The sequence below is a fragment of the Dermacentor variabilis genome, chromosome 4 (genome assembly GCF_050947875.1).
Source record: "Dermacentor variabilis isolate Ectoservices chromosome 4, ASM5094787v1, whole genome shotgun sequence".
Taxonomy (NCBI): domain Eukaryota; kingdom Metazoa; phylum Arthropoda; class Arachnida; order Ixodida; family Ixodidae; genus Dermacentor; species Dermacentor variabilis.
In genome coordinates this window covers 205,338,753-205,357,973 of record NC_134571.1, presented here as the reverse complement: position 1 = coordinate 205,357,973, position 19,221 = coordinate 205,338,753, and the positions used below count along the sequence as shown (strand labels likewise).

The 19,221-nt window shown below is 46.0% G+C and overlaps 1 protein-coding gene across 7 annotated transcripts in view; it reads right to left on the bottom strand.

The window, feature by feature from the left end:
- The window catches only part of LOC142578139 (uncharacterized), a 59,334-nt gene extending 45,889 nt beyond the window's left edge, over positions 1-13,445 (bottom strand). For 4 of the 7 annotated variants that reach the window (XM_075687543.1, XM_075687545.1, XM_075687546.1 and 1 more), the window contains exons 1-2: positions 13,282-13,445; positions 6,546-6,668 (exon numbers count right to left, since the gene is read on the bottom strand). In XM_075687543.1, the coding sequence (XP_075543658.1) occupies positions 6,546-6,668; positions 13,282-13,425 (267 nt within the window). In that variant the 5' untranslated portion in view covers positions 13,426-13,445. Of the gene's footprint in view, positions 1-6,545; positions 6,669-9,458; positions 9,561-13,281 lie in introns of all 7 variants that reach the window. The other 3 variants (XM_075687547.1, XM_075687544.1, XM_075687549.1) reach the window with 3 other exon arrangements.
- Between the last annotated feature and the right edge of the window lie 5,776 nt (positions 13,446-19,221).

The following is a 19,221-nucleotide window of genomic DNA, read 5'->3' as shown; positions in this document are numbered from 1 at the left end:
AATCAGGGGCCGCACGAGACCGAGCAAAGTGTCGAAGACACTCGGCGGCATTCGCAGGTAGCTACAAGAAACGGCACAATCATTTGTGAGACTCTACGATCTGCAGGTGGCACGCACCTAATAGAAGAAGTAGTTATCGATCCCACTTACTCTCTGAAGTATCCTTCGTCTCTCGCGCGCAGGCGGGGAAGCAGAGTACGCGCCTGGCCCTCGGTGTCCCTGTACCGCCATATAGGGCGCACCCAAAACCTTCTCGTCCGCTTTCTGGCACGTCGGCGACGCACAAGTAAAGCACAAATAAGTATTATAGTGTTCACAGTCACGAGTAGCTCCTCATCCGTATCCGACATGCCTGAGCGTGGTCGGCAGTGGCGCAAGAAAACAGACACTTCCGATGGAACACGAAATCGGCAGAACGGAGAGCGCGTTGTCACGAGAAGTATCGAATGGAACGAGACAGCGCGTGACTCCACGCGCCGTTGCCGCGTGCCGCAAAACGCGACTGTGGACATGCCCGCGCGCGTCTGCCGCGCGGGCGCTTGCCGCGTGCGGCGTGTCGCGCGCGTTTTTGTCGCTAGTGTGGGCGTACCATTACGCCGCCGGGCGTCGAACGCCGGCTATTCGTCGCTTATTCGCTCCATGTATTCTGGCCTTTATTCACACGTAGCCGCAGGGCAAGGAGCTGCGTGAAGCTTGGCTGGCGAAACTGGCAGACAGATATCGTCTACAACTCGGGTATGCAGCAAGCACAGAAGCGAGGAACATTTCTGCTACGGCGCCGGAACTGCGCGATGTTCGGTGAGCAGCAGAAAACGCGCACTGAGACGCTCGCCCACGCCCGCTGCCCGGCTAACGTCATGGCGGTTTGGTCTATGAACTTGTTGATGCTAGATAGTGGCAAGCTCACTGGAACGGATAGGGAGCGGTAAGACGCACATGAAGAAAAGGCATGGCATATGGTCATGTTTGTGTTATGAATTAATGCACTGGATTAAGAAAAAGAAGCAGAGGGAAATCGCACGGTGAGGAGACCGATAAACGTACAGTGCGATGCAACTTGAGAAATAATATTGAAATGTCCAAGAATTTAGAAGACAAAAAAACATTGAATCGTCGCGACGGCACATCACAGTCGCTGTAGGCGTCGACGTCTCTATAACGAAATTATTTTTGAAGAGTTCTGATAGCGTCCACGCAACAATGGTTGCGTGGACGCGAAATGCTCATATGATGCGGCCTAAAGCTCACGGCACGGTGCGAACACGCGCTCACACCGAAAGCAAAACAGTGTTCGCGGACATGCATGCAGACGCGCAGTCGGTCGCTTCGAACCCATGCGATCGCTGCATTGAGGCTTCATTCTGTTATGCCCCATTTGCTTATACAGATAAGCAGATACAGATACAGATATATAAGAACATATTTCACATAGTTTACTTTCAGCGTTTGCATACCTTGCACGCAAGATGCCGGTTTGGGAGACTCCATCGCGGCGACCGCGCGCGCAGTAGCGTTCACTGTGCGTATTCGGTAAAGAGATAGCATCTGTAAACGATTCTGTGCTTTCAGTTTGCCCAAGATTATTATATCGACAGTCAAAAACTTCCCTCGTTTTTAGAGTACCCACATAAATGTCCTGGAGGGCTGCCGCGTGGTGTTTTTATTGAGCGCCGTAAGCGAAACCTATGAGGGGCGCGTCGCGTGATCCCTCATACTACGCTTCCGACAGATGGCGACAAAAGCCCCTTAAACTTCATAAAGTAGTGCCACTCTCCTCCTCCGCCTTCACTCTTCCTCGTTTCTCCTCTCTTTCGCGCTCCCTGCTCGACCGTGGCGCCACCTACATTGCTCGAGCGTAGCAATGGCCCCAACATGCGCTCCTCGCCACTCCGTAGACGCTTCTCGAGCAAAAATGGCGCTGAAGCAAGGCGCGTAGGCCCACGTGATGCTATTAGGCCAATAGCAACGCGGCGACGGCCTCGGCCAGAGCGCGCGAGGAGGAGGCGGCATTCTTCAAAGCGTGGCACTACTTTGCGGAGTTTAAGGGGCTTTAATGGTGACTCCCTAACTCCTCGCCACCAATAGTTGCGTACGCTATACTATAACTATCTATTAGACAGTTTTAGTTTAGGGTACGCTATACCATTTTGTACGCTATAATATAGCGGGTCGTCACTGCGAATGCATGCGCAGATCGCTAAACGACCCATAGCGTATAGCGTACGCACGCTATTTCTCAGATTTAGCGTTAGCGTCTTTGCGTGGTTGGTGGAGTTCACGTGAAACATGGAGGCGGTCCCGGATGCCCCCTTCGAATTGGACTTGCCGTTGCTTTTGTAAAATGCAGTTCGTCCGTAGCAAATGACTGTGTAAACAGCTTTCGCTTAGTCTTAGGCCGCTTCGACGAGAGAGTAATATGGATAACCTTGTGGTGTTTTCGACATCGCTTCTCGTTCCCAACGAGTCGAAGCCTAACCAAAGAAATGGATGGATGGACGGATGAACGGATGGATGGATGGACGTTATGAGCGTCCGCTTCGTAACCAGGCGGTGGTTTGCGCCACCAAGCTCTTGCTATTATACTGACTAATGTCCTACCAAGGTAAAACAATAAAAAAAGAAGAAAAAAACACTATGAACTCCCACAACCAAATTTTCTGATCCCCTATTGCGAGCTGTACTTTTGTACGTCCCCGTTCTTGGTCGTTTCCCTACTTTTCTTTCACAAATCCTCCAATCGCCACTTACTAATCCCTATTGCGGACATGTTTATTTTTCCACTGCTCTCACTGAATGAACCCAAGGGCTTCAAGGAGGCCAGTGGTGCCTAAATCGACCGCTGGGTAGACGTCTTCACATTCTGATAAAACATGCTCCATAAACATGCTCCGTTTATATATATATATATATACAAATGAGATGACAGAGGGTTAACTGAGGGTCCCAATTTTTATTAGTCATCATACGAAGCCAACAAACACTGACACCATGTACAACATAGGGGAAATTAATTGTGCTTAATAAATGAAAATAGAGCAACGATAAATTAATGGAAATTAAAGTGGATGAAAAAACAGCTTGCCGCAGGTGGGAACCGAACCCACCAACTTCTTCGCATTTCGCATGCGATGCTCTACCACCAAATGGCCAACAGTCACCATATATATATATATATATATATATATATATATATATATATATATATATATATATATATATATATATATATATATATATATATATATATATATTGTCTTGCAGCATGACGAAGAGAAGCACCGGTTATCACATCGCTCAATATGGTGATTGTTGGCCGTTTTCTAGTGGAAGAAAGAATCCAGCTTTGCCGTTTCAGAAACCTAGACGACGCGTCCATTGGCAAACGAACAGAATAGATCAACGAGTGCTGGAAACAAGGAAAGATACCGCAGCAGTGGAAGACGGCACAAGTCATCCTAATACCAAAGCCTGGCAAGCAACTACAACTCGGGAATCTAAGACCCATATCTTTGACTTCCTGCGTGGCCAAACTAATGGAGCATGCCTTCCTCGCGAGGCTCACCAACTACATAGAAGACGACGACTTACTCCCAAACACGATGATAGGATTCCGAAGAAACATGTCTACACAATACGCCATGGTGCAAGTGAAGCACCAAGTAATAGACGAACCTGGGCGATCGCCTCGAGCCATCCTCGGGCTAGATCTCAAGAAGGCATTCGACAATGTGGCACACCAAACCATACTGCACCAAATCAGCAGCCTTGGCTTGGGCGAGCGGACGTACAACTATGTACGAAAATTCTTAGCGGATAGAGAGGCAAAAATCACGGTAGGAGATCTGACGTCAGAGAAAGTGCCTACTGGCAGTGCAGGCACACCGCAGCGATCGGTTATGTAGCCTATGCTCTTTTACCTGGCTCTGATTGGTCTTCCTAGCAAATTACAAAGAATCAAAGGACTTAACGACACAATCTATGCAGACGACATCACACTATGGATAAATGATGGCAGTGATGGATCGATTGAACAAAGACTACAAGAAGCTGTTGAAACAGTCGAGAAATGCCTAGAAGGCACCGGTCTAACATGCTCGGCCAAAAAATCTGAGTTGTTGCTGTACAGACCAACGCTAAAGGGAAGACCTCCCAAGAACTACAACACACAAACCTACAAATACATACAACTCATGACGCAAGATGGACAACCCATACCCAAAGTCGAGAAGATAGGGGTGTTGGGAATGATCATAGAAGCCAAGGGCGCCAACGGAGAAACTATTCGCAAAATCGAAGCCAATTCTCAGACGATGCGATTGATCAAGAAAATCACCAACAGGCACGAGGGAATGAAAGAAGCAAGCGTTATGACAATCATCAAGGCGTTCGTCATAAGTCAGATCACTTATGTGGCGGCATACTACAGATGGGGCGCCGCAGAAAAGAAGCTAGACGGCCTGATTAGGAATATATATAAACAAGCGACTGGACTCATGATAAGCACGAGCACGGCGAAACTCCTAGACCTGCATGGGACTGCACAACACGCTAGAGAAGCTCATAGAAGCGCAACGTATAGAGCAATACGAACGCCTCTCCAAGACGATGGCGGGCAGACACATCCTAGATAAATTAGGGATCCGCTACCCCACACAACACGGAGACAAACGGGACATGCCCAAGGAAATAAGGGCCAAACTCACGGTACCTCCTTTACCCAAGAATATGCATCCTGTGCACCACGAGGGCAGGAGAAAAAAAGCAGGGCAAAGAACATGGCGAAGAACTACGGAAGGAACAAGGACGCGGTCTTTGTAGACGCTGCACGTTACAAACACAAACGCAGCTCTGTCGCAGCAGTGCTTAAACACAACAGAGAATGCTGCACAAGCTTGACTATAAACACGACACGCGTCGAAACGGCTGAAAGAAGCGGCTATAGCGTTAGCCATAGCCTAAACCGACGCATAGTATATAATCAGCGATTCCCAGAGGGCAGTACGCAACTTCGCGAACGGCCGCATCTCAGCTGAAGCGCTAAACATACTCATAAAAGGCAAACCAACAAGGGAAGACAGGTGCGTCCAAATCCTATGGATACCAGCCCACACCACCGACTCAACGGGAGAGGACAACCCTAACGCGGCGGCACACAACGTAGCTCGAGGACTCACTTTCCGAGCCGCGACGAACGTAGACCCCTCGACAGGGCCCTCCGAAGTATGGGAATGGGAAGACAGATTGACCAGGTTCAGCGAGGTCACCAACCATCACCAGATGCAAAGATGCACTTATCCTCCACCCCATCCACAACTCAGTAGATCGCAAGCTGTCCAGTGGCGACAACTACAAACCAAATCATACAAGAGCCCGATACTAATGCACGCTATATATCCAGACATATACACAACAGATAGATGCAGAATGTGTGGCACCAGAGCCGCACTAGAACACATGGTATGGGAATGCCAGGAACTAATACAGGACAATGCGAGCGTAACCTCCGTCGACAGCCTCCGCGCGCGATGGCAAGACGCGCTGTTCAGCTCGCACCGAGACCAAGTCTGGGTACTCCAGCGGGCCAAGCAAGCCGCCGAGAGGCAAGAACTCTTGGCCGTAACCTCGGCGGGTGCCCCAGCCCACTAACTCGCCGGACGCGAATCGTTGTGATTCGAAATAAAGTTTTCTCACCCACTCACTCCTTTCTGGGCTAATGGTAGTGTATTCTCTGACGTCACAAACACAGGGCGGCCAGTAAAATGTCATACATTCGTGGGAATAAGTCAGGAACACGCAACGAGTCTTTAAAATTGATTTTCAGGGAAACTAAATCACTTGTAGCCACATCGTTTGGCACAGACAATCGAAGTGAAAAAAGAAAGGGAACGGATATTACAAAATTTTATTGAGGTGAGTGGACGTGGAAAAATCGCCTGAGTTGCCCTTTAAGCGCCCAAGTCTCGCGCGTGTCGCTTTCAGTTAAACGTGGCTTGCAGCGGCACCGGACATCTCCGTGTTATCCTTCTGAATTAGTTAATCATGGCATAGATGCTTCGGCATATACCTTTTTTGCCAGGCAAGAGATGACAGGGGACGAAATAAATTGCCGTCGTGCGAACAACGCCCACATCCCATGTGCTTGGCATTTTTTAATACCCCTTCGCCTTTCCTCATTACAGAGTTAGGCTCTTGGCAGTCCACCACAACACTTGGCGCTCCCAGCCGCCGCCTCACTGGCTCTGGAGTTGCACTGCTGAGCACAAGGTCGCGGGTCCGAACGCCGACGTATTTCTATTCTACGGGTCTCGAATGCAAAAAAACGTGCAGTGGATGCACGTTAAGGAATCCCAAGTGGCGCAAAATAATCCAGAGTCCACCACTATATATAATGGTGTGAAATATTTACGGCACACCTCATATTTCCATCGTAGTTTGGGCACGTGAAACTGCATATCTTTCTTTTTTACTTTCCGATGCCCCACTACGGGCCCGCACCTTCTCAACGGGACACTCGTGATACGCGTTTTGTGCGCTCGTGAGCCTACCGGTTTGTAACCCCTGGGAGCGGCGCTGCGTTGTGGTGTCGGCTGCCAGTAGATCTGGCCGTCGGCCGCCATGAAGCACTGACCGCTGGGCTTGTGATCCTCACCGCTCACGGCGCTCGCCCTCTGCGTGTGCAGAGAAAAAAGAAAGATTATGCAGATCCCACGCACTGTGGGAATCGACGTAAACGAAGCTTTCTGCACTAGTTGCTTTGATTGACGGTAATTAGAGGTGATGTTGACGGCGAAAGCTTAATTTCTACAACGTTTAGTTTAACACGAGTGTGGCGAGTTGATGTTAAACGTCAACTTGAGTGCACCACTGCTGTTTATCTGCGTAGTACACAGAACACACAGGGAGACGTGTTTGCTTGAGGCGTTCTTGTGCGTCATATTTTATAACCTCTGAGAGGCTTGAGCATTGTCATTTCCTCACATGACACATCGCATCGTGGCAGAAGCATTAAACATGAATTGGATTATGGGGCGCTGTACGGGCCAAAAGCGCAATCCGATTATGAGGCAGGCCGTACTGGTGGACTCCGTATTAATTTTGACACCGTGATGTTCTTTAACGTGTACGAAAATCTAAGTGCACGTGCGTTTCCTACTTTGCCACCGTCGAAATGCGGCTGCCGCGATTGGGATCAAATCCACGCCTTCTAGCAATCACACAGGCGCAAAGCTATCGCGGCGAGCACAGAAGTGTTGGTTTGACGGTGGATCACTTCCGTGGTGTTGCCTGGACCCTGTGGTGCGTTTTAATTAATACGGCTCTGCTTCTGCACGCCCTTCGTAATTGGTCCACTTGACATATTTGCAAGGTGTTTATTTTTAAGAAACAGCAGGAACGTACTGTGCCGTACCTTGCAGTTAAGCTTGTCCAGTTTCCCCGCAGGCACGGTCGTATAATAGTAGGGTTTCCTTGCCTCCCACGTCACCTCCACCCCCTTTTATGGGAACTGCCTCTTCTCCCCCCTCCTCTCTACACTTCTACCTCTGGACTCGCACGTTAGTAGAAGGGGAAGCGCTGCAGTTTCTACAATGCTTTTGAGGGGGGTCATGGATAATTACAGCTGTCAAGAGGCTAATGTGGCGACACCCAGGGAGCTCCAGAGGGCATTGGGCACATTCGACGTGGTGGGGTCCAAACGGGTTTTTCGCGCCACCTTTCCTCTGTGACTCGCTTTCGTCATGTATACAAAGGCTCTGAATCACCTGCCGACGCGGTGTACCAGACAGCAGCAGCAGTGGGAAAGTCGAAGGAAGAGGCAAAGAAAGCTTCCCTTTAAGCCCAGACCACACGTACGCTTGCGGACGCGCGCAAGCTCGCGTTCACGCGCCCACGCATGCGCCGACGGTGCGGCATGGCTCGTACGCGTCGAATCGCGGTGTGATCTCGGGGAACAGCTCCGCTCTGTTATCGAGCGCTTCGGTTGACTCGCGTCGGCGCGCCTAGCTACGCATCTACGGCGCGAAACGTTCATCTCTCGGTGAAGCAGATTTATATCATGCAAGAAAGTGGTTATTCTTTCCTTTTTACGCTGCTCTAACAGCTATAAAAATATTACAATTACGTTTATATACATTGAAGCATTTTGAAACACTGTCGATAACAAAGTACGAAGCGGTGCCTATCAAGGCGTCTGTGAGTGAGCCCAGTGAGCGCGCGCTGTCGCGCGTCTTTGTGGATGCAAACCGCCATTACTCGCGAGGCACGGCAGGCGCTAGGCGCGCGGACGCGAGCTTACGCGCGTCCGCAAGCGTACGTGTGGTCTCGGCTTTAGAACGCCACGGAAACGCAGCTGCTGCTTCTGCATGCATTCACTCCAACGCGAGGGACCACGCCTCCTAAATTGATCGCGTTTACGTTTGCTGTGAGCGTCAAATCGCGGATAGCGTGTGGTCCCACAGCTGCAGGTCGTTGACTCACTAAAAGCGTCGCATTTGTCAAGCGTGCTTAACTCATATAATATCAAACAAATTAGCTTTGTGTTCTAAGTGAAAGCGGCTGAGAAGTACGACCGCTGTCCATGAACAACGCAGAGTTCGGGGCTCTGGTGCATCTGTGGAGTAACCATAGTATGCGATCACGTGATCTCGGGGATCTCTGATGTCAGTGCGTTCTAAAAGTCGGCTTCAGAGCTGATGCTATCGCTAAGTTACGCTATTCTGTCTCGAGTGATGGCACTTGGTGGTTTTTGATTCCTACCTTGACTTTTTTTTATGGCAAGAACTAATGAAATCAAAGTTTAGGGACACCAAAGAAATTCGGTCAATTCGGCTGACAATAAAAGTGTAATTATAGGGTTTCACGTGCCAAACCATGATATTATTATGATGCCCGCTGTAGTGGGGGACTTCGGATTAATTTCGACCGCCTGGGATTCCTTACCGTGAACCCAGTGCACGATACACGGATGTCCTTGCATTTCGCCCTCCTCGAAATGCGGCCGGCACGGCGGGATTTGACCCCGCGACCTCGGGTTTAGCAGCGCCACACGAAATCCACAACGCCACCACAGCCAGCGACGGCTCCAATCATTAGGTGCTTCGCTTTTACCCCCGTTGAGCGGAACCTCTGAAAGTGCTAAGCACTTAAAATACAGGATGGCTCATGCATATTTATATCCCCAAGGCGCTTCCAACGTGATCGCTCACAGACGTGTTCTGCGCGCACGTTTGTATAAGTTGCTAATGCGTTCCCACGCCTGTGGCATGCTTGCTCATTGCTATTATTGGCCGAAAATACGCCGTAGCAAACAGGCGTAGTATCGCTTGGTGGCTAGAGCCTTTCTCTGTTCCTGCTAAAGCAAAAGGAAATGCATTTAGGAGAATCTTAAGCCCTGTAACAATTAGTCATTGGTACGAGTTGTTCCTCCGCCCGCAGAGACGAAGACGACGGTATCAACTTACCCAGCCACCGGCAGCCGGCTGCCTCGATGACATTGTTCTCAAGACAGCAGAGAATCACCTCGACGGAGAGTCGCAGGCTTAACCACAACCTGTAGGTTCCACCTGAAACATATTGTAAGAACTTTCAAGGCGATGGGCGACGTTCAATTTGCGGTGCGGATACGCAGTGCGTCGATTCATAATGGCGGCCAATAGAAGCCGCTTAGCACACGTAATAATGCAATGCGAAGGGATTCATCCAGTGAGGCCCGGAGATGGAGTACTCCACCATCCAGAAGCGCTTGGATTTAAAGTGGGCGGGAGCATCAACCGGTCGCCAGTCGAGATAAACGAGAGACGTTTACAGTATTCGTGGCAAAAAATGCAGGGAAGAAACTGATGTGACCGGATAGGTTACAGAAACAGGTAGCGGTACACGGTAGACAGAGAGGTTTTGAGGGGGGAAAAAATAGATAATGTGATGTATACAAATATCCTAGAAAGAAAAACACGTACAGTATACCTGATTAAATCAACAGGCTTTGTGACTATTTATCACCGCTTCGTTTCAAAGGGGATTCCAATAAATAATCATCATCAAAGACATTTTACAAGCTCAGATACCGCAGAAGACTGCGTTCGGAATTTCGATAAAGGCCCGGTAACACTATAGGCCTACACGACGCCGATATTGGTCGGTCGACTGCCCAGGACAGCTCTCTTCATAATGTCGATGCCAAGCCACGCTGCGCAGACAGCAACAGTCAACAGCTGACCTACGCCGATGTCGGCAGGAGCTCAGCTGGTCGGCCTTACGATTTTGCTGTCGCAATGGAACGACATGACGACCTGCACCACCGTAGAATCTTCGCCTAATTCTAAATGGGCTCCTGGCTTTTTTTTTTTAGGTATTAACTTAGAGCACAACTTTCCGCGTTTGAATACGAATTAACGAGAGCGGCGCCATCGCTTGCATTTGCAGGTGGTGTCGGCCCAATGTGACCGGGCCGCTCGTCGCAAGTGAAATGACGACTGATGTCAGCGGGCTCCGCCCAGTCGAATCGGCAACGGATCGAGCGCTGCGCCCTGCGTGACGCAACCGCCAGTACAGTGTTCCCGCTTAGCGGCATGCCCACTTTTGGGAGCTGTACACCCGTCTGCGCGGATCGGTCTCCAAAGGCTGTGCTAAGCCTGCCTGTCAGCGTAGGCAGTCCATGAATGACCAACACTTCTTACGAAGGGAGTATGTTTAGGGAGTTAGCCCCCTGCTTTCAAGATTGCACAACAGCGTCACTTTTTAAGTGCTCATCCATGTTTAAGGGATAATTACGAATAATCCACATATAGGCATGTTAATACAATTAGCGTATCTAAAATTCGCATGCAGTAAAAAGAGCATGTGCATGTATGCTGATGGGTCCCTTGCAAAATATTGCAGGCCGTAGTTGGCGAAACCGCGATGGAATTTAGAATCGCTGGCAGCCGCACTCAGCTGCCCATAGCCTTCGATGACTACCACTCAAGGCATCACCGCAGATTTTATTGGTAAACTTATTTACAAAGAGTCCTGACAGGCAGGAAAGAAGACGTGTTTGCGCGAAACTGTGTGCAATAATTAATTATTAAAGTTGAATTGATACCTGTTGCCGCAGGTGGGTAGCGCGTTGTAATATTTTCTAACAGTAATCATGCAAACTTGTTCAAATATGGCCTCTCTGAGGGCTCAAGCACCAGCTAAAATTTGCGTTTGGAAATTGTTGTGGGCTACGCATTTACTTTAATTATGCTTACTGAGAATGTGCGTATCTATCGGCAATTCCTTTATCTGTTTCTACACATGTTCTGCCTTGCATCTCTTCGTCCAATATTATGGCATTGAGGACATTATGTTTGAGAAGAAAGAACAAATATTACGCGCCTCGCACGGCATTCATGAGGCGATATACGGAGGACATAACCATCGGACGGCGTACGTCCAGTCCAGTATACGTGACGGTGCTGAGAAATGGCGGATACACTGCTTCTTGTTATGGACAATCAGCAGTATATTCTGCTACGGGACAGTCTTCATTCCTTCCTCCTAAACGAAGAAACGTCATCGGGTCCGCCTTGTGTCTCGGTGCGCGCCCAACGCGTAGAGACGTCATTCGAGATCTGCTGTCAATCTGGCCGAGCTTTGTTGCTGCTCTAAGAAAAATGCCTGTGAAAGCGGCAGTACGTGAGCACTTAGTCTAAAAAAACCTGCCGTTGGTTCCTGTCGAGGTTAAATGCAAAGCGAGCTTGCGGCGAGCAAATTTTGGCGACAAAGTATCTCGTCGTCGTCCACTGTGGACGTGCTCTCGGACAAGGACAATTCTCGAAAGCGTGCTTAAAGGTGTGAAATGAAACAGTTATTAAAATGAAGACTATGCAAGATTGATTATGGACAACGCATTTTATAAATTACTATTGCGGTATCTCTATAAAACCGGCATGCATGATTATATTTAGTTTCATACCGACGTGTGCGAAAATCCAAGTGAAAAAAAAAAAGGGGGGGGGGGGGTTCGTCGTCTGTTTCGAAGGGGTCAGTATATAAAAACAAGTTGGTAACTTCGTGATGTCGAGTAATACAGCGTAAACGTCCATTTTCTGTTTAATAAATGCTTTAGATGGGGGCGAAATGCAAAAAAAAAAAAGAAACGCCCGTGTGCTGTGCATGGGTGCACGTTAAAGAACCCCCGGTGGTCAAAATTAACCCGGAGACCCCCACTACCGCGTGCCTCGTAATTATATCACGGCTTTGGCACGTACGACCCCGGAATTCAATTTATAAATTAAATAAACGCGCCAATTGAACTTAATTGGATGATTATTATACGTTACTCTGTGAACCTCGCGCAAGCACTGCCCATTTAAAAGTCGAGTTTCACTAAGTAACATGCAAATGAGAAACATTTACCTTCATGGGAGCAACTGCGAGGGGCTCATCTCCGGCGAACTAGTTCCAGTGAACCAACAGTTCATCCTCTCGCAGTCAGCCACCAATGTTTTTCATGGTCGTCCCAGATTAGTTTGTTTGTAGAGGTCTTTCACGCTCCCCCTCCACCTCCCCGGGTTTCTTCTTTTTCTCTTTCTTTCTTAAAGTTAGCAGCCCATTAACATTTGCACTTAAAGGTCTTAATTTTTCTCTTTCGTTTATTTGCAATACTGCCACTCGCAGTTGAAAGCATAGCAGTTGGGCACTGCAACGGATTACAATATATAATCGTCATTTAATGGAAAAATAATCGAAATTTGAGACATACGCATTGTAAACAAAGACACACACACACACACACAATAAAGGAATCACATTCACCGGAGTAGGATGAAAGAAATAGATATGCTCTAAGTAGTTTTCCGTGTAAAAAAAACATCGTAGATAAATTATAACAATGTACAATCACGTGCATTGTGCACACACCAGAAAAGAACAAAACAAGAAAGAAAGACTCGAAATACCCACTTAATCAAGAACAGAAAGAAAAGAAACTTTAGACAGAGCATTTGTAGCAGACGCCATAAAGAAAAAAAAATTGCCACTTCGATAACATGAGCGTTGCGAACACGAAACGAAGTACAAATACTGAGGACGGGTTGTAACATGAAGCGTTTCCGTGTGCGAGCACGAAGGAGTTACGGCATTTGATTACAAGGCATTGCGTGATAACGGCTCTACGCCTGAACGCTGAGTGTCTGGTCACCTCGGGTGCAGATATCGTTAGCATTCGCCCCTGTCGGGTTATGCGCGCTGCGGGCGTTATTCCAACGCGAGAACAGAGCGGCGGCGTTCGACGTAGCGAGTACAAGAAGTGGCAATCACGAACAAGCACCTCACCTGTGCGGCCTTCTTTCTCTTCTTCTGCCTGCTGCAAAACGCCACTCCTTCCTCCTCCCCTCGCCTCCGACCAAGCTGGAGTGGCGTACACGTGTGCTGACGCCAACGCGTCGAGCGCACAGTTGCCATTCACCGCGGCTTTCTGCAGTTTAGAGAACCGCCGCTGCTGAAGTCATTTTGATTTTTGTTCAATAGCCGTTAGAAGATTTTATTTAACATGTTTATGGAGCGTAGGCACCTGAAGTTGATGTAATGGAACTGAGCAGCATGTTAACTTCTTTCCTAGTGATATCATAGGTTAAAAAAACAACAGAAAGAAACGAACATACTTAAATTTCTGTACTTTCGCGTGCTTGTACTTTTGTTCCTTGCTTTGTCGTTCCGCTGATTGGTTTGTTCACGACAGCTTAGTCCTATACTATAGGCAAGAAAGGCTACATTTCACGAAATAAGCATGAACTTCTGAAGGCGGCTAAGAATGTTTGCATTATCACTTATAAGTATTGGCACCGTTTAACTCTTCGAGTTAAACAAATCTGATTTAGTGATTCCGTATAGGAAAAAATGAGTCTTGAAAACTACCAAGGCTGAAAGAAATGTAAAGAGTGATTGCTCGTTCTTAACTATAACCTACGGGTGCCGTATGAGCAACATGAAACAAAGAAATGGTTTCAGAGTTATACACACACACACACACACACACACACACACATATATATATATATATATATATATATATATATATATATATATATATATATATATATATATATATATATATTTAATTTCTCGAGAATCTGAACACCTGTGATGAAGTTGGTGAAAATTTTTAACGTAGCCTGTCATTGTCATTGTGAGTCGTAAATCACGGAAATCTACTGAAAACAGCCTCAATATGTCAAATTCATAAAAGAAGTGCCTATATAACGCGATAAAACGTGATAAACGGGCTGATGTTCTCTTATAATTTGTCTTTGAAGTTATGTAGCGGGTAAAAATGGCGCTCTAAAAATGCCATAAAATTGACCTCGCACTAAATTATACTCGATACAGATTTTTTGACTATAAATTTTTGTATATATAAGCTATGAGCGTACCGAATATGGCGTTTAGGCATAATAGTTCCTAGGCGATGCGCAAATAACGCTAATAACGTTAACGTTACCGCTAATTATGTGAGCCCCGGAAAGATAATTAACAAATATTTGTTAATTAACTCTTTTAGAGCCTTGGGACCAGTTGTTTATATGGCAGACTTGGAGACAGTAACATTTAATTACACCGCCATTTTTTATCAGTCTTGAAAATCGAAAACTAATTCATTCAATATATTCTTCATAGAATTTTAACGCTTAATCTAGATCGCTTTAACGTCGCATGGAAACACCTGTGATGAAGTGTACGGCGAATATCGAGGGCTGGCATGTCGCAGGCAAAGCGTGCCGTATCAGTAGCTGCCGCGACTGGCCGCGACGTTCCATTGGAAACTCTGCCCTGGTTTTCGTCACGGGGCGTTTCCGTCTGATGCGACAGGGGAGCCACCTTTCGTACGTTCTCGGCGCGATCAGTTTAGATATTGGCTGAATTGCACGTAGAAATTGATTAAGAATGTCATGAATTCGAAGCGACATTCAAAGTCTTTAAAGAAGGGTATGTAATAAAATGTTACTCCATCCAAATTCGCCATTTATGTAACTGCCTCCAAAGGAATTCATAAAAGAGCAAATAATAAATTTTTGCGAATTTGTATTCTGAAGATCACATTATTAGCGGCAAGGTGTCTCCACCTTGCTTAGGAATTCCTCTGCAAAGTGTCATGTTAGCTATTCTCAAAGCTTTTTATTTAAGAAAGCGTGTGTCGTGAAGGAAAATGTGACGCAGAAACTCCTCTGGTAGTTGTCTAAGTATGCGTAAGCAGAACTGTGCCACTTGCTCAGCTCCACGCAGCGTGGTGCCATTAATGCTGTTGTGGAAACTTATGCGACCAGTATAAACACTTATCCTCCCTCATCGGTTGTTCGCTTATCGTGTTCGATAGCTTAGCTTAGCTATCTTTTCGATACATGATAAGGCATGGTTTAATTACGATAGAGTTCATTACGGCACTCGAACCCACAACCATTAATGTTTATTAAGGTTAAGTTAATTAGCCACAGTTAGTTAACATATAGTTAATTAAGGTACTCATACCCACGACCTTTGGGGTTAATAAACGGGAATTAGGGTTAATTTAGCGAAGCTGATACGAAATCACCACTACAGTTGCTTAGGGGGGTGTGCAATGTTTTATTGATGGTTCGCATGCTTGTGTTCAGCTTGTGCTTTATTGGAACGTATGTAGATCTGTGTTTTGTGCGGGTGATTTCAATTAATATGTGCACTGTTCGGTTCATTTTGCGGAGCGCTTGCAGCCTCTGCCTTACGTGGGTATCAGCCATTGTATATTTTGCTAGCTTACGGAGGTATGAGCCGTTGCTTCAAGTGGTATGAGCCATTCATTGTCTTACGTGACGGACAAATTTCGCTTTGGGTAGGCGTAGAAATGCTCACGCAATTAAAAAACAAAGACGAAAACACCCTATTAACTGCATCAAGCTCAAACAGGGGTTGCTAGTCTACGTGCTACCAGAAACCATCCATCTTCAACACACTTCTCGCGGTGCATGTTTGCTTTTCTTTAGAGTTAAACAAAGAGAAGAAAAAACAAGAAACAACATTTTACAGCAGTATCGACGCGTGGGATCATGGCTAAGGGATGATGTGTAACCACAGTGAGCCACATTGGCCCACATCAATGGTTGAATATTGTGAGAGCTGCCAAGCGTATTCACTGCCGCGGCTGTGGTTGCGGACCTTGTTGGACCAATGCAACGTGTTGGCAAAGCACGAAGCGCAGCTAACCGGTGATATTATCGGCGCCGAAATTATAAAATAAGCTAGGTGACATGCGGGTCTGAGTGCACCTTCCGCTGCACTTCCAAAACATAAATTCAAACACCTTGCAGAGCTTTGAGGCAATCGTGGGCATGTGTTTGACAACGAGAGTTAATTTCCGAAATCATGTGACGTTGTTATTCTTTTCGGTTTATTTTTTTTACCGGTGCGTGAATATTCACTTCTTAATGCAAGTAAAATCAGTTGTAACTCGACGTTATTTCACTCGATGCCGGTCTGTTATTTGCATTGTCATCGGCGCTGTCCCAGAACAAATGAGTTGAGACAGAACAGGTAAAGTAGACATTGCACTCTTTCTATATTCGTTCATAATAGGCCTTCTCAAAAATATTCAGCAATATACTCCATAAAAGATGTCACACTCATTCAATTCTGTCGCTAGTTACTACAAAAGGTACGTGGTTCCGGCACCCTCAAGACTGCTTCCGGAAAATCACGGTAGTAGTACTAAAAACTACTACCACTACTACCACTACTACTACTACTACTACTACTACTACTACTACTACTACTACTACTACTACTACTACTACTACAATACTACTACTACTACTACAATAATAATAGTAATAACAATAATTAAAAATTTGCAAAACGTATCTCAATGGGACTGTCAATGGTAATTTATTTTATTTTCAAATACAGCAGCCCTATTCAGGGCTATTGCAGGAGTGGAGTATAACAAATACAAGAAACATACAGAAAGGTAGTTGAACATAGTGCTTCTACAAAATCTGACAGTCCCAATTCGAGAACAGAAGCGGATAACTCGTTGCAGCTGTCAACTCTCGCCAAATAACTGTGTTTGAACATGTTAGTACGTACAAAGAAAGGTTGAAGCTGTGACGATGTCTAGTTCGATAAGCACTGGCATGCGGGATATGATCATCATCGGATAGTCGACAAGACGAGTAAATAAATGAATGTAATAGCCTCATGGAATCGATATGGCGCCTTCTGCATAGAAGAGATAAATTCGAAGAATTCATTGTGGACGAGGGCGATAAATCACGACCATAGCGATGACAAATGAAACGAACAGCTTTCCTTCATACCAACTCAACTTTGTTAATGTCCCGCACTTTCTATGGGTTCCAGATGCGTGAAGCGTACGTATATACAGGCGAATTAGTGTTTTATACATTAGTAATTTAGTGTATTTTGGTGAATTAGCTAATGTTCGTCTTAAGTAACCTAATTTCCTTAGTGCAATATATGTAAAGGGATCAATATGTTGCGGCCACTGCGCGTTGTGTGCTTCAAGATAATTTCTGGGTATTTATACAACTGTGCCCCGAAAACTATTGTGCTGTTAAAAGCGGACACATACTGGGAAGAAGAATGGCGGTTTGTAAATGACACTACTATGGTTTTTTGAAACTTAATGCGCATCTGCCAATCCGTACACCAGGTGCAAAATCTGTTGAAGGAATCCTGAAGTAAGATTGATCACTAGGAGAAGAAATTACCTGGCATAGGATGCAGTCATCAGTATAAAGACAGACTTTTGATTTAATATTGCTGGGAAGGTCATTTCTAAATATTGAAAATAACGAGGGTCACAGAACAGAGCCCTGAGGAACACCTGATGTTACATTTACAATTGAGCACGAGCTGGAATTAAACGAAACGAATTGAGAGCGAGAGTTAGGAAAGCTAGCTATTTAGTCGACCAGTCGAGGATTATTTAAAATTACGTTTAGCTTACTTAGTAGCTTGTTGCATATAACCATGTCGGAAGCTTTGGAAAAGTCTACAAATAACGCATCAATTTGATTGCCAATATCAAGATTGCTAGTGATATGTGAAAATTTCACCAGTTGTGTTGTGCTGAAACCACGACGAAATCCATCTTGTATGTTAGAGAGAAGGTTATTCTGTTCAAGGTATTCTTTTATATGCTTTTGTATAAAATGCTCCAGTAGCTTACCGGATCTGGAGGTAATCGATACAGGTCTACAGATAGAAAAAGATGCTTATCTCCAGATTTGCGCACAGGCAGGACCTTGGCTAGCTTCCAGGACTGGGGGACAATGCCTGAAGCCAAGGATGTGTGAAAGGTGACCGCCAAGTAGGGTGAACACAAGAGAGAGTATCGTACCAGAAAGCTGTTGGAAATAATGTCAGGACCAGTGCACTTCTTTGTGTCCAAACTGAGAATCAAGTTTGGGATGCCGTTTTCGCTGATTACCACATCGCCAATAGAGAGCTCAAGATTAGTATTCGTGAACAGTGGGACAGAGTTATTGTCATGCGTGAACACTCATTGGAAGTAGACATTAAAAGCATTAGCTATTTCAGAGTGGTCTGAAATAGCCGTGCAATCTAATGTAAAGTGCAGCAGATTTAGTTGATGCGATAGAAGTCCGGAATTTGCGCGGGCTAGAGTGTAATAAACCTGGTAGTTGAGCTGGAAAATAAAAATTTTTAGTTGTTTGAATTTTGATGCGCAGTTCTTGCTTAGCAGTGTTAAGGCGAATGATACTGTTAGGTTTTACATGTCTTTTTCAGTCGGCGCAGACGACGAAGACGACGTGATGTTTGCAGTATGCTGCAATTCATCCATGGAATCTTAAGATTTCTCTTTTTAGTCTCGAAGGGAAAGAAATTATCACTGCATAGTTTTACGAATCGCTCAAACGCATCGACCAATGTAGCAACGTTATCATGTAGACCAAGTGATTGAAAGGAATCAAAGTTAGAAGCTAAAGTGTCTGTTATCGATGGGTCCTCAGCATGAATGAAGTAAAAAAACTGTGTAGTGTTGACACCAGTTTAATAAACGAATAGGGAAAGGAAACGTGCACAGCTGTGTGTTCAGAAATGCCATTGATTATGTGGCACTGAAAACCAGTTTGAGGAGCTGAGAACCGATAACAATCAGGTCTAGGAGAGAGTTATTGCGGGTTCGAGCTTGTATGATTGTATGTATGTAAGACCAAGATACAATGAGAGAGAAGAAAGCTCCCT